This window comes from Carettochelys insculpta, chromosome 15, assembly GCF_033958435.1.
Source record: "Carettochelys insculpta isolate YL-2023 chromosome 15, ASM3395843v1, whole genome shotgun sequence".
NCBI lineage: Eukaryota > Metazoa > Chordata > Testudines > Carettochelyidae > Carettochelys > Carettochelys insculpta.
The window spans coordinates 2008052-2021092 of NC_134151.1; the positions used below are offsets into that span (position 1 = coordinate 2008052).

Here is a 13041-nt window from a genome sequence, read left to right on the forward strand (position 1 = left end):
TCACAGGTCGAGGAGAAAAGTGACAAAGCCGCAGCAGGGCAACAGCGCCACCACCAGGGACCGAAGGAGAAGGAAGAGGCTGCCCTGGCGAAGGCGCATGCGCAGCAATCTGACCTCGCTCTCCTGTTTCCCTTCGGCCAATGGCTGCAGAGGTCCGTCCGCCTCGCCCCGCCCCCGCCCCGCCCAGAGCCACCCCGCGGGCGCGCTTCGGGACCGCAGTATTCTCCAGTCCCAAGGGGGAACTCGCCGGCGCCTTGTCCGTTCAGTTCTCGCTCCCCGGGCTCCGCGCTGCAGGGAGAACGGCCGCGCGCCTGGAAGGCCCCACGCGCACAAGGGGCCGCCGCTGGAGACACCAACTCGGACACTCGCACCTCGGCGGCACAAACGGAGCCGGCCCTCAGCACTGCCGCAGCGCCGCAGCCCCGGCTCACGGGCAAGGCCAACGAGCCCAGAGCGCTGCTGGGGCGAGCCGGGGACAAGCGCTTCCCCACCAACCCCTCGGAGCTGGCGGGAGAGGAGCGCCCCGGAGCTCGCCTCCAGCCTCTCGGCGTCCGACCCGCGTGGGAAAGGGCGGACCTGCGAGCCCACAGCCCATAGAAAGAGGAGCGTGTTCAGCCCTCTTCCCGGCGTCACACTCAGCCGGACTCACAGCGAGGGGGGAAACGGTGTTCCCAAGGCTGACCCGCCCCGTCCCTCTCCCCCCAGTCGGGCCCCCGGGCTGGGAACAAGGGGTGGGTCCATCTGACAGGCTGGAGAACACCCACCTGTGGTACTTCAACTGGCCAAAATCTCCTGACTTGGGGCTGTGTCCGGCTTCTCCCTCCCGCAAATCTCCGTGCTCCTCAGCGCAGTGTGTTCCTCACGCTCCTCAGCAAATCAATTAGAGGGGCAACAAATGTTCCCTCATCCGCACAGCACATCCTGGCCAGTTACAGGTCTTCAGCCTTTTCACCCTTTTCCAGTGTCTAGAGCATTACGTCCATTATCGCCTTCAAATGTCCTCACCGTGAGCAACACAGACCCCCCAGCCCAGGCTGTTCTGGCTCTGTTGTAAAGTCAGTCCCTCCCGTGACTCTCCCTCCGATAGTCTTCACCTACTTTGTAAGAAAGAGCTGTGGCTGAAGGTTGCTTGCTGGTAGAATCCACCACAGAGACGAGATATTTCTTCCAATTTCTTGGACGTCTAGTTATGTGTCCCACCATATCTACAAATATTCCGAAAACCCCACCTTCATGATGGGCAAAGGCTGCAAGAGGGATTAACCGCATGACTTGAACTTGTGATTCTTTTCACACAAAGCACAAATCTGGCACTATTGGTTCAGCATCTCAAACATAAGTAGAAATTCTCCTTTAGTGTAACACAAGCTTCTCTCCACTCCTAAGCGTCCAGAAAAGGGACGGTCAGGAGCTACCTCCACCACCTCTTTCCAACGCCATACAGACATCCACACACACCTCTTTGGGAGTCTCAGTGGGGTTTCAGTTTTACACTGTGGGAACCTTCTTGAGCAACTTGTCAGTACCAAGTTTGTGTTTGTTTATTTTATGTCTGGTTTTCAAGGAAATAGTGTTTAAGTGGGAGTAAGTCTGTGAGGGGAAGGGCTAAATAATAAAGGGTTACTGTAGTCTGGCAAGGTTGACAGCCACTCTAATAATGCAAATAAGGGGGATAACACACTTGATCCTCCTGGCCATAAAATGACAAGAAATTCCAGGGTTGAACTCCCAGTTTCACATGGGGTGAGGCTATTCCTGTCTAGTGTCTGCTCCTGGAGCATTCCCCAAAAGCGCCTCTCACCGCTCTCGGCCCCAGACACGGACCCACACAAAGGGAAAAATGTCCCCATGGACAGAGCATGACCCACATCACTTCATGACACACACGAACTACCAGCGCAGCTACATTACTGACGATTTCCTCATCAACACGCCTTGGGCAGCAACCCCAGCCGGATTCACCGGCTTTCTATGACATACAGATATTTAACCTGAAAAAATCGCGTCCAGGCCCATTAACAGCGCCGAAATCCCAACACACAAATACAGATTCAGGGCACTCACCTGCTCGGAGGAATCTCCTGCCACCTCCTGACCCTTCACGGTGCCACTTCTCTCCGCAGCGCTCGGGACCACGGGGCTGAAAACCATGAGGTCGCTCTTGGCGCCGCCTTCCCCCACGCACACCAGCCGGCTCTGGCGCTGCTGCTGCGAGGACGACCAGCTCCCGCCTCCGCTCGAGCACACCGCCGGCCCTTCCCCAGACCCGCACGCCTCTGCCGGGCCCCCGCAGCATCTCACGCCGACCCACGCCGCGATCACCACCACCAGCAGCCCGGACACCGACCAGATGGCGATCAGCAGAGACACGTTGCTGTCCACCGCCGCACCGCCGCTCCCGCCGCCGGGACCCGACTCCCACGCCACGGCCCGCACGCTCTCCACCAGCGACAGGCTCACCGTGGCGCTCGCCGACAGCGCCGGCTCCCCGTGGTCCCGCACCACGATCACCAGGCTCCGCACCGGCCCGTCCGCCTCCTCCAGGGCCCGCGACGTGCTGATCTCCCCGCTGTACACGCCCACGCGGAACGGCCCCGCCGACAGCGGATCCTGCACCTCGTACCGCAGCCACGCGTTGTAGCCCGAGTCCGCGTCCACCGCTCGCACCTTGCCCACCACCTGCCCTGCGCCGGCCGACAGCGACACCACCTCCCACGCCGGCCCAAGGCCTCGGCCCCACGGGGACACCACCGGCGCGTTGTCGTTCGCGTCCACCACGAACACCTGCACGCTCGCCTGCCCCGACAACGACGGCAGCCCGCCGTCCCTCGCGCTCACCTCGAACTGCAGCACCTGCACCTCCTCGTAGTCCAACGGCTGCAGCGCGCAGATGCTCCCGCTCTCCGCCTGCACCCACACGTAGCTGGACAGGGGCCGCTCTCCCACGCGCCGCTCCACCGCCCCATAGCTCACCCGCCCGTTCGCCCCCGCGTCCGGGTCCCAGGCCGACACGCGCACCAGAGGGGCCCCGGCCGGGCTGTTCTCCCGCACAAACACCGTGTACACGGCCTGCGCGAACGCGGGCGCGTTATCGTTCACGTCCGACAGCGGCACCACCAGCCTGCTGCTGGCCCACAGCGACGGGGCCCCTCCGTCTCGGGCCCGCACCACCACCTCGTACTCCGCCACCCGCTCCCGGTCCACCGCCTCCGACAGCACCAGCGCCTGCGAATTCTTAAACGTGCCCACCAGCCGGAACGGCAGCTCCGCCCCGATGGAGCAGCTCACCCGCCCGTTGGCTCCCGAGTCCCGGTCAGACACGCTGATCACCGCCACCACCGTCCCCGGGGGGGCGTCCTCCGGCACCGGCACCGACAGGGACGTCACCCTCAGCTCCGGGGCGTTGTCGTTCACGTCCAAAACCTCCACCACCACCTTGCAGTGTCCGACCAATGGAGGACTCCCTTTGTCCTGGGCCGAAACTTGAATTTCATATGCGGTGATGCTCTCGAAATCGATTTCCCCTTTAACTCTGATTTCACCAGAATTTTCCTCTATTCTGAACGCCTCCGAAACATACGGGGGAACAAGACTGCTGAAGCCATAGACAATATCCTTATGAACGCCTTCGTCCAAGTCTGTGGCGGTCAGTTTGATGACTAATGCTCCATTAGCTGAACCTTCCAGTAGCTGGACCTTATAAACCGACTGGTTAAACACGGGCGCGTTGTCATTCACATCCAGCACCGAGATCACCACTTGCAGGGTACCTGTGAGAGGCGGTTTGCCCCCATCAGTCGCTGTGAGCACTAAGTGATGCACCGGGGTTTCCTCTCTGTCCAGAGATTTCGTTAGCACGAGCTCTGCGGATTTGCTTTTATCATCGTTAGCTGCGACATCTACAGCGAAATACTCGCTGGGGCTGAGCGCGTAGCTGAGCTGAGAGTTTGTGCCAATGTCCGCGTCCGAGGCGCCCTCCAGCGGGAACCGCGAGCCTGGAAGCGCCAGTGACTCTGCGATGCTCAGCGCTTGTTCATTGACAGAGAAAACAGGCGCGTTGTCATTCACATCCTGTATCTCCACCTCCACGTGGAACAGCCGCGGGGGTTTGCCCACCACCACCTCCAGTTCCAGGGCGCACCGGGGGCTCGGCCCGCACAGCGCTTCCCTGTCCAGCCGCGACCGCACCAACAAAGCGCCGCTCTGCGCATTTACCTCCAACGAGCCTCCGCCGCCCTCGGGCACCACCCGCAGCGGCCGAGACACCAGCTCCGCCGCCGCCACACCCAGCTCCTGCGCCAGGCGCCCCACCACCGTGCCGGCCTCGGCCTCCTCCGCCACGGAATAGCGGACCTGGCCCATCGCCGCCGCCCAGGCCGCCTGCAGCACCGCCCAGCGCAGCAGCTGCCCCGCTCCCGGCCCGCCGCGCCTGGGACGGCCCATGGCGGGGCCGGGCTGGGAGTCGGTTCCCTTAATGAGCGAGGAGCGGAGTCCCGGGAGGACGCGGTACCTTTCCGCGCCCCTGAATTCACTCCAGTCCTCACACATCCGGGAGCCAGTCTGACGCGTCCACGGGCAGGGCTCAGCCTCCGGGGGAGGAGCTGCCTGTGTCCTTCTCCCGCAAATGTCTCTTTAGGCGACACTGACACCTTGTGTCGACATCTGTAAGTGCAACGGCCAACTCCGACCTCACATTGTCTGAAGCTCCATAACCATTTCTTCTCGCTGAGAATTGCGTCTTACGTGTTCCGAACCACCCTCGATCCCGCCGGCTGCCTTACACCGGCTCTTCTTATCGCTGGTCAAATGCTTCAACAAACCCCTTCCCGTTTCCCCGCTTTTCGTCACAGGGAATAGTCTGTCAATGGGGTTTCGATCATCGCTGGACCCGAGTCTGCAAGAATTAAATTCCTTCTTTACGCTACCAGTGAGGCTATTGATCTATTACTCCGGTCCCGCACCTCCTGGCAACGACACGTCACTATTAACAGCCTCTTCTTCATACCGGCAAAAGTTTACTTGCTTCAAACCTCAAAAGTAACACAACTGATGGTCTGGAAAATAATTTCGAGAGGTCACAGCTGTGAGCAGATGTCTTCATATTTGTAGTTGATCTATTCCTGATGTGGTCGGTCAGGTGGGAGTTAAGGACCCCTTGGTGACAGTGTCCTGCTTCCAGCTCTCTCCTCGCGAAGCCACGAAATTGGTGTGTGGGGAGCGTTGGCGGCTCTCTTCAGACGGGGCATCATCTCGGGAGAAAGGCTCAGACCATCCCTGAGCTCCTCGGGGCCATTTGGGACGTCGGATGTTCCAGCCGGAGCCTCCAGTTGTATTCAGGGGCGACCTAGACACTACTACAGCCCATGGTGCGCTGGGGAAGCCTCAATTAACAATCGTGGGAAACCCGTTGTGCGTTAGTTGAACTTTCCTGGTTTCCCCAGGTGATCAAAGCTCCGGCTGTTCAATAACTTTGTGTAATGTCTGCACATGCCAGATAAAAGGAGAGACTAGAACCCTGAAATAACCCCCAGAAGAGATGTCCTGACATAGGCTGGAAATCAACCAGCACCTACCTTCTGGGCTCGCTCACAGAGAAGTTGAAGACAGTCAAGTGCAAATCCATCCAACTCTGCCAGGGCCCACAAACCTCACTCTCAATGACATCAAAGGCGATTGGTGTACTCCACTGAAATAACCCACAGCCACACTGCTCTTCATCCAGTGCCACAGGGACTGCAGTGACGAACGAGAACACAGAAGGCTTTGTGCCATAGGCAGGATGCAAGAATACGCCCACTGGGTGCATACATCCTTTAAAACAACAACACGGTCTGGAGTCATCTGCCATCTCCTGTTAACAGGTAAGTACGGGCGGTTGGACCTTTACTCTGTCAGGCTGGAAATGCCGGGTAGACCGAAAGTTTCCTTCCAGAGTGCAAAAACAGAGAGAGCCACACGTTTCCTCTTTCCTGTTTGACTGAACGCTTGTTTATACGCAAACACATTTCATGACTTTGATGGTGTCACGTGCTATTTCATATGCAATCGCCTTCCAACGTCTGCTTGTGAGCTACCGCAGGCAACAGCACGTGTCTAATCATATGAGCATCTAACCAGCATGAGGTCTGCAATGGAAAATCAAACCATGTTAATCCTCTAGAATTCTTTGACTGTGTCAGTAAAACAGCGGACGAAAAGCAACCAGTTGACACAATTTATTTGTAAACATATCAAGTATATCCACTCATAATGTCACGATGTTTCTGGAAGTACTTTTAATCAGTTTCCTTCAGGGGTTAAGTCAGTTTCTAATTATTATAAGAGATCTGCATAAGAACTACAAGTTGGGCAGAACAAACCCCATCTGACTTCTGGGCTTCTTACACCTTCTACTGAAGACTCTGCTACCGGCTATTTTCAAGGGCAGAACGCTGACAACATGACCCTTGGTCTGATCCAGTCTGGCACTGCCATTACTCCTGTGGCTCTGCTCTAGATTTACTTAACTCATATTTCATTCAATCGCCAGTTCTATAAAATGTGTTAGGAAAACGTCCGATTTTGTGCTAGTAGGAGGCATCCTTCAGTCTGCATAGACTATGGATCCCGCCCTTTATAGTTTCAATTGAGGACTTCATTTACAGCATCTATTGTGAATATAAAGACCCACACGAGAGTGACAGTCCTTGCTGCATCTCTTGCAGATGTGGTGGGTGTCTGGCAAGTCCTTATTGTGCTTTCTGTGCGCTCGCTTCTCCTCTGCTAGCTGTCTGATCCTCATCTCGCCCTTCTGAAGGCCCTTGTGTAACCCCTGCCTCCATCTGCCCTGGTCGTCTGCTAGTTCTTCCCAGTTGTCCAGCTCGATGTCTACCTCTCTGAGCTCTCTCTTGCAGACATCTTTGTAGCACAACTGAGGGCGTCCGGGAGGTCTTTTGCCAGAGGCTAGCTCACCATACAGGATGTCTCTTGGAATCCTTCCATCATTCATCCTGTGGACGTGGCCAAGCCAGCGGAGCCAACGCTGCCTGAGGAGGGTGTGCATGGTTGGGATTCCAGCTTGCTCAAGGACAGCTGTGTTGGTCACGCTGTCCTTCCATGATAAGCTGTACACTCACACCAAAATGCAAGTCTACAGAGCCTGCATCCTCAGCACCCTCCTTTATGGCAGCAAGACTTGGACCCTGTATGCCCGCCAGGAAAAGAGATATTGTGCTAAGAGTGGAGTTAATTCAACATCAATTATTCTTACCATTATATACCCATCCAACTTCAGATCAAAGCTCTAAGGCACTTTTCCTGAGCCAAAATAAGACAAGAAGTAACATCTGAAAACCAACAGCTGAAGTGCCCCGGGTGTATGGGTGTGCACCAGTGGAAATAGGTAGTAAAATGAACCTCTCCATAGTCACCCTGCATTTTTTTAAATTAATGCGGTAAATACTGGTGACACCTCTTCTTTGAAAATTGCGCGCTCCTCTTCCATCGATCATTCACTGCTCATTGCCAGGGCTGGAGAGTTGAGTATTCAGGGGAGGGGTCATCTACCTCACACCTGACACAACACAGGAATTGGGGGCTAACTCGTCCCTGGGCCATTATCTGTTGTTATGGAAACATCTAAGGCCCATAACTAGAGTTTCTATCATCCTACTGGCAGGTTCAGAGCGCCAACAGTTACACTGACGCAGCTGCGGACTGTTCTGTGTCAGTTCAGAGCTATCCCAGAAATCTACCTTGAACACAGGGTAATACAGTGACGTGATTGTGGCCGCCCCGCTCCACTGGAACCTGAACTGTAACCAGTGACTCGGAAATTATACCGAACACATCATTGCAGCAGTAACTGTTTCCCGCGGGCTGCTCCCGTACCGCCTCCCCGGGAAGATCTGCCCTGTCACAGGTCGAGGGGAAAAGTGACAAAGCCGCAGCAGGGCAACAGCGCCACCACCAGGGGCCGAAGGAGAAGGAAGAGGCTGCCCTGGCGAAGGCGCATGCGCAGCAATCTGACCTCGCTCTCCTGTTTCCCTTCAGCCAATGGCTGTAGAGGTCCGTCCGCCTCGCCCCGCCCCCGCCCCGCCCAGAGCCACCCGTATTCTCCAGTCCCAAGGGGGAACTCGCCGGCGCCTTGTTCGTTCAGTTCTCGCTCCCCGGGCTCCGCGCTGCAGGGAGAACGGCCGCGCGCCTGGAAGGCCCCACGCGCACAAGGGGCCGCCGCTGGAGACACCAGCTCGGACACTCGCACCTCGGCGGCACAAACGGAGCCGGCCCTCAGCGCTGCCGCAGCGCCGCAGCCCCGGCTCACGGGCAAGGCCAACGAGCCCAGAGCGCTGCTGGGGCGAGCCGGGGACAAGCGCTTCCCCACCAACCGCTCGGAGCTGGCGGGAGAGGAGCGCCCCGGAGCTCGCCTCCACGACAGTGCCGGGCTGGGAAAAACGGACCTGGCTGCTCGCCGCCGCCCAGGCCGCCTGCAGCACCGCCCAGCGCAGCAGCTGCCCCGCTCCCGGCCCGCCGCGCCTGGGACGGCCCATGGCGGACGCCGATTTCTCGGACTATAGGGAAATTGACGCAGAAATGTGCAAACCTCTGGCAACAGGCGGCCGCAGCCCAGAGCCGGTGTCTCCCTCCGCCCGGCGCACTGCGTCAAAGCGGCGGCGGCTCGGTTTCCGCCTTGCACTGCTTCCCTTAGGCGACGAGCGACACCATGTGGCCGCTGCCCCCGTCCGTTTCCCTCAGCCAGCAGCCGCCTCTCCGTGTCGCAACGGGTGTTCCGCCGCGGGCTCCTCCCGGCCGGCTGGGCAGGGTCCAGGGATGCGCGGTGGGGCCTGGGGACTCGGCTGCGCTGCGTTCTGTTCAGCAACCGCTGCAAAAGTTCCCCGGGAAGGCAGGATACCTTCGCTCAGGCCCTGCCAAGCTACCTGCGCTTCAATCAAACGGCCCAACCCCTGCTCCTTCGCCGGGCCTGGGCTGAGCCGTGTGGGGATGGAGCCCGGGTGTTTGCAAAGGAGGGGTGGCTGTCCTGCTGTCATTGCTGAGGCAGTGAACCCATTCGCAGCAGGCAGCTAAAGCTGAAAGTTGCCCGGCCGGTGCGGTACATCCGCTTGACTGGCGGTAGCCTCCTGTTGCTGTAAGTGTAACACACGTGCAATAAAGATCAGTCACTGCGAAATTCAGAAGCATGAGCCCATATCAACACACTGCTCGGCCCCCTCCAATGTGATGCTACCACAAGCTGTGTTAGCGTCAATACTGAGCTTACCGTGTCGTGGTGACCCATCGACTTGCAGCTTGTGGCGCTCAAAAGCAAGGGGCACCGGAGCCTGGCCTTGCACCTTACACATCTCGGCTAAGATGAACCTATCCCCGTAACCTTCTCCAGGTCTCCTAGGGAGCCCGCTTCAGGGTTCGCCTTCACAACATCCTTGGGCAACACATTGCCCGTGTGAAGGGCTTCCGTTCGCTTGTTTTAAACCTCATCATCATCCTCATCACCATCAACAGCAACCAGCAGGCGCTCGGCGCCCATTGGTGTCTGATGCCTCCATCACTCTTTCCTTCCATCTTTCCCTGTCCGGTGGGGAGCGGCTGTTTCTGTAGACTAGCTCAGCGCCAACCTGCTGTATCTCCTCATTCTCCGTGGGGTCTGCCGCTCCTGCTCCAGCCGGCCATTATGCCCAGTACCAGTCTTGACTTTTCACCGGTCCTACATTCTGCAGACGTGCCCAGATAGCTTCCCTTGCGTAAGCTTCTGCAGTAGGTTCTCTTTGGGCTGCACCTAATTCTTTTTTGGTGACCTTCTGCGTCCATCCTATTCTCAGGATCTTTCTATAACAACAGCTCTCGGAGGCCGATACGCTTCTCTTCAAATCTTTTGTCACCGCCCATGTCTCGCATCCCTACAACATGCTGCTGAATACACACGTTTTCAAGACGCCAGCTTCGTTTCTAAGCTAATCCTATGGCTTTTCCAGATCTTATCCATCGCCTTCAAACTGGCTCTTCCTTTGGCTATTTTAGTGGCTATTTCCTCCTTACAATCGACATCATACATCATGTTGCTCCCTAGATATGGGACCTTCTCTGTGTTCCCTAGTTCCACCCCCTCTGCACTGATCTTCCTTCCCATTGCCTTATCTCCAAACACCATTGTTGTCTTTTTATCAATGTTCATAATCAGCTGGTACCGCTTCCCTTCCTCAGTTAGCACCTGCGCCGTTCTCGCTCGCTGCTCTTCATCTTCCTCAACCATAATTATATCATCCGCAAACCTCAAGTTGTTAACCCCAAACCTTCTACCTCTTTCTGTTTTAAAGCTGCCGCCCATTAATTCCATGACGTGATCCCTTATCCTTGTACTATGCGAAGTAAAATCACTTCCTTACTGACTTTGTAAACATCATCCACAACTTATAGACATCCGTCATATTCCCCCTCAATCTTTTCTTTTCCAAACTCAGCACTCCACGTTTCTAATCTCTCTCGAGAGGGAAGCTGCTCCTTCCAAACACCTAATCATTTCTGTTGGCCTTTCCTGTACCTTTCTCCGTTCTAATATATGTTTCTTGAGAGGGGAACCAGACCCGGATGCAATATTGCAGGCCTGGGAGTCCCATAAATTTAGGTAGTGCCGCCAGTAGATTTTCTGTCTTATCCTCTATCCCTTGTCTAGTGGTTCTGGGCATTGTTATCTTTTTAGACTGCTGCTGTACATTGAGTGTCCGGTTTCAGAGAATTGTACCGAATGGCTCCAGCATCTTTCTTGAGCGGTAACAGCTACTTTAGATTCCCTGGTTTTATGTGCACATTATAGTCTCCAGTGAGCATTATTTGCACTTAACACTGACTAGTTTATCTCCCGGTCACCCAGTTCCGTGAGGTCCCTTTCCAGCCCTTTGCATTCTCCTGCGCACGGAACTAGTTTGCCTAATTTTGTATCATCTGCAAATTTTCCCACCATGGTCGCTTTTCGTCTCCTTGCCCAGATCATTTTTGAATAGCTGCGTAGCACTAAGCCCAGTGCAGACCCCTGAGGGACCCCACGAGTCACCTCTCCCCAGGCTGGAAACTGACCGTTTATTCCCACCCCCTCCTTTCTGTCGTTTAACCTGTTACTGATTCATGAGAGGACCTTCTCTCTTACTGCGTGACTTAGACACAAAAACATGAGTCAAAGGAGACTGTTGCCCTGGGCCCTTTAACCTGCTACCAGAGCTTCCCTACACATACCCTACCCAGCCCTGACGGCGGGGAGCCCAGCACCCTCCAAGCGGCACTGAGGGCTGGCTGGCTTTGTCGAAACACCTTCACAAATGCTTTTTGAAAGTCCAAGCGCCCCACTTCCATTGCACCAACATTGCCCACGTGTTCGCTAAGACTCCGAAAGCCATTCTTATAGACGGGTGAGGTACGATTTTCCTTCCCAAAAGCCACATTGACTTTGGACCCCAACAATATCATATTCATTTATGTGTCCAATAATTCTGTTGTTAAATATAGTTTCAACCAGTCTTCCTGGTACGGGAGTTCGTCTTACCGGTCTGTAATTGCCGGGATCCCCTCTGGAGCCTTTTTTAGACACTGGCGTCCTCCAGCCACCTGGAAGAGAAGCTGATTTAGGTGATAAGTTACCGACCGCAACTACTTCTGCTATTTCACATTTGCGTTTCCTGCGCACTCCTGGGGGAACAGCCGGTGGTTCTGGCCGTCTCCTGCTCTTTGGAGCCTTGTTCCAAACCCTCCTCTGTTGAGCCCTCGGTCTGAACAGTTCTTCGGTTGCGCCAGGTGAAAAGGATGGCTCAGGAGCCGGCGCTCCCTTCACACGCTCCGCCGTGCCCAGGCGGCCGAGGAAGGAACGCGGCTTCTCCGCCATGGCCTCGTCTTCCTCGGCTGCGCCCTTAGCACCTCCGTGGCGCGGCGGCCCTACCGAGGTACTTCCTTCTTCCGGCTCACTTCAGCTCACTTTGCCACGGGCTTCGCTAGTTGCCCGCCCAGGTCGTTCTCACCCGCCTAATGGAACCTACGCACTCGGCTTCCTTCCTTCGCGTTTCCTGCGCGGGGTCTCGGCCGGGAGTTGCAGGGCGCCCTCCCGGCTCCGGCCGCTTTTCACGTCGGTATCTAACCACGGTGGCGCTTTTCTGCTCCTCTTCCGACGGTTACTCAACGCGGGGTCTGTGTTTAACGGGCCTCTCTCGTGGCGTGTTGAACAAGTTGCCGGGCAGCCGCATTTCCCTTTTCTGACGCTTCCTTCCCATTTCCATTCACGACCTTCCTCGTCTGTGTGTCCCTCCCCTTTCGGAAGTTCAGCGCCGGGCGTCTCGGGCACAAGGACAACGACTAATCACTCTAGGGTCGCTGTTAGGGCGCAGCTCAGCTGTATTCACCTCCTCGAGCAGATCTCCTGTGCCGCTGAGGACCACACCAAGAATCGCCTCGCCCCCGGGCTTAGGACTGGCTGCTCCAAGAGCCAGTCATTTATGGTATCAAGTATCTCCCACGGGGGTCCCTCGCAATGTCCATGGTCACCACCTGGGAACCCAGACACCCTGGAGTGATTGTGCAGGCGCAGAGCGTGGAAAAGGCTCTGCCATTTACGTCCGACATCTTCTCTGGGAGGGTTTCCCGCTAGATGGAGGAGAGGAGACACGTGAGGATGCAGGGGCAGAGATAAAAAAAATTGGAGGTACACATCTCCTAGGACTGGAAGGGACCTCGGGAGGTCACCTAGTCCAGCCCCTGCTCTTTTGGCAGGACCAAGCACCATCCCTGACGTCTAGTTGCCCCATTCTCTAAATGGCCTCGTCAAGGATGGAGCTCATAATCCCGGGTTCAGCGGGCCAATGCTCAAACCACCAACCTATCCCTCCCCTTCAAAAATAAAATAAATGGCCAACTGCACAACATGTTTGTCACGCCGTTTATATTGCAGCAGTGCTTCCATGTGACAGCAACTTTCAGAGCACTCTTGCAGGTATCCAAGAAAGGCTTTTGAATAAAGGCAGAAGGGTTGCATAGACTGGATAAAGGCAGAAGGTTGCATAGATTGGA

General features: G+C 56.3%; 1 protein-coding gene across 1 annotated transcript; it reads right to left on the reverse strand.

Moving 5' to 3' along the window:
• Positions 1-4838, reverse strand: LOC142021363 (protocadherin alpha-5-like). The gene is made up of 2 exons (XM_075010074.1): positions 2065-4838; positions 1-576 (listed from the first exon to the last, which is right to left on the reverse strand). The coding sequence occupies exons 1-2, from the start codon at positions 4546-4548 to the stop codon at positions 1-3; spliced, it is 3060 nt and encodes a 1019-aa protein (XP_074866175.1). The 5' UTR covers positions 4549-4838.
• Positions 4839-13041: the final 8203 nt, after the last annotated feature.

Bases quoted from the DNA above. Each gene is read 5' to 3' on its own strand.
- LOC142021363 (XM_075010074.1), bottom strand. From the start codon at position 4,548: ATGTGTGAGGACTGGAGTGAATTCAGGGGCGCGGAAAGGTACCGCGTC. The intron at 577-2,064 runs GTGAGTGCCCTG...GTGGGCTCGCAG, and splicing joins CAGGAGATTCCTCCGAGCAG to GTCCGCCCTTTCCCACGCGG.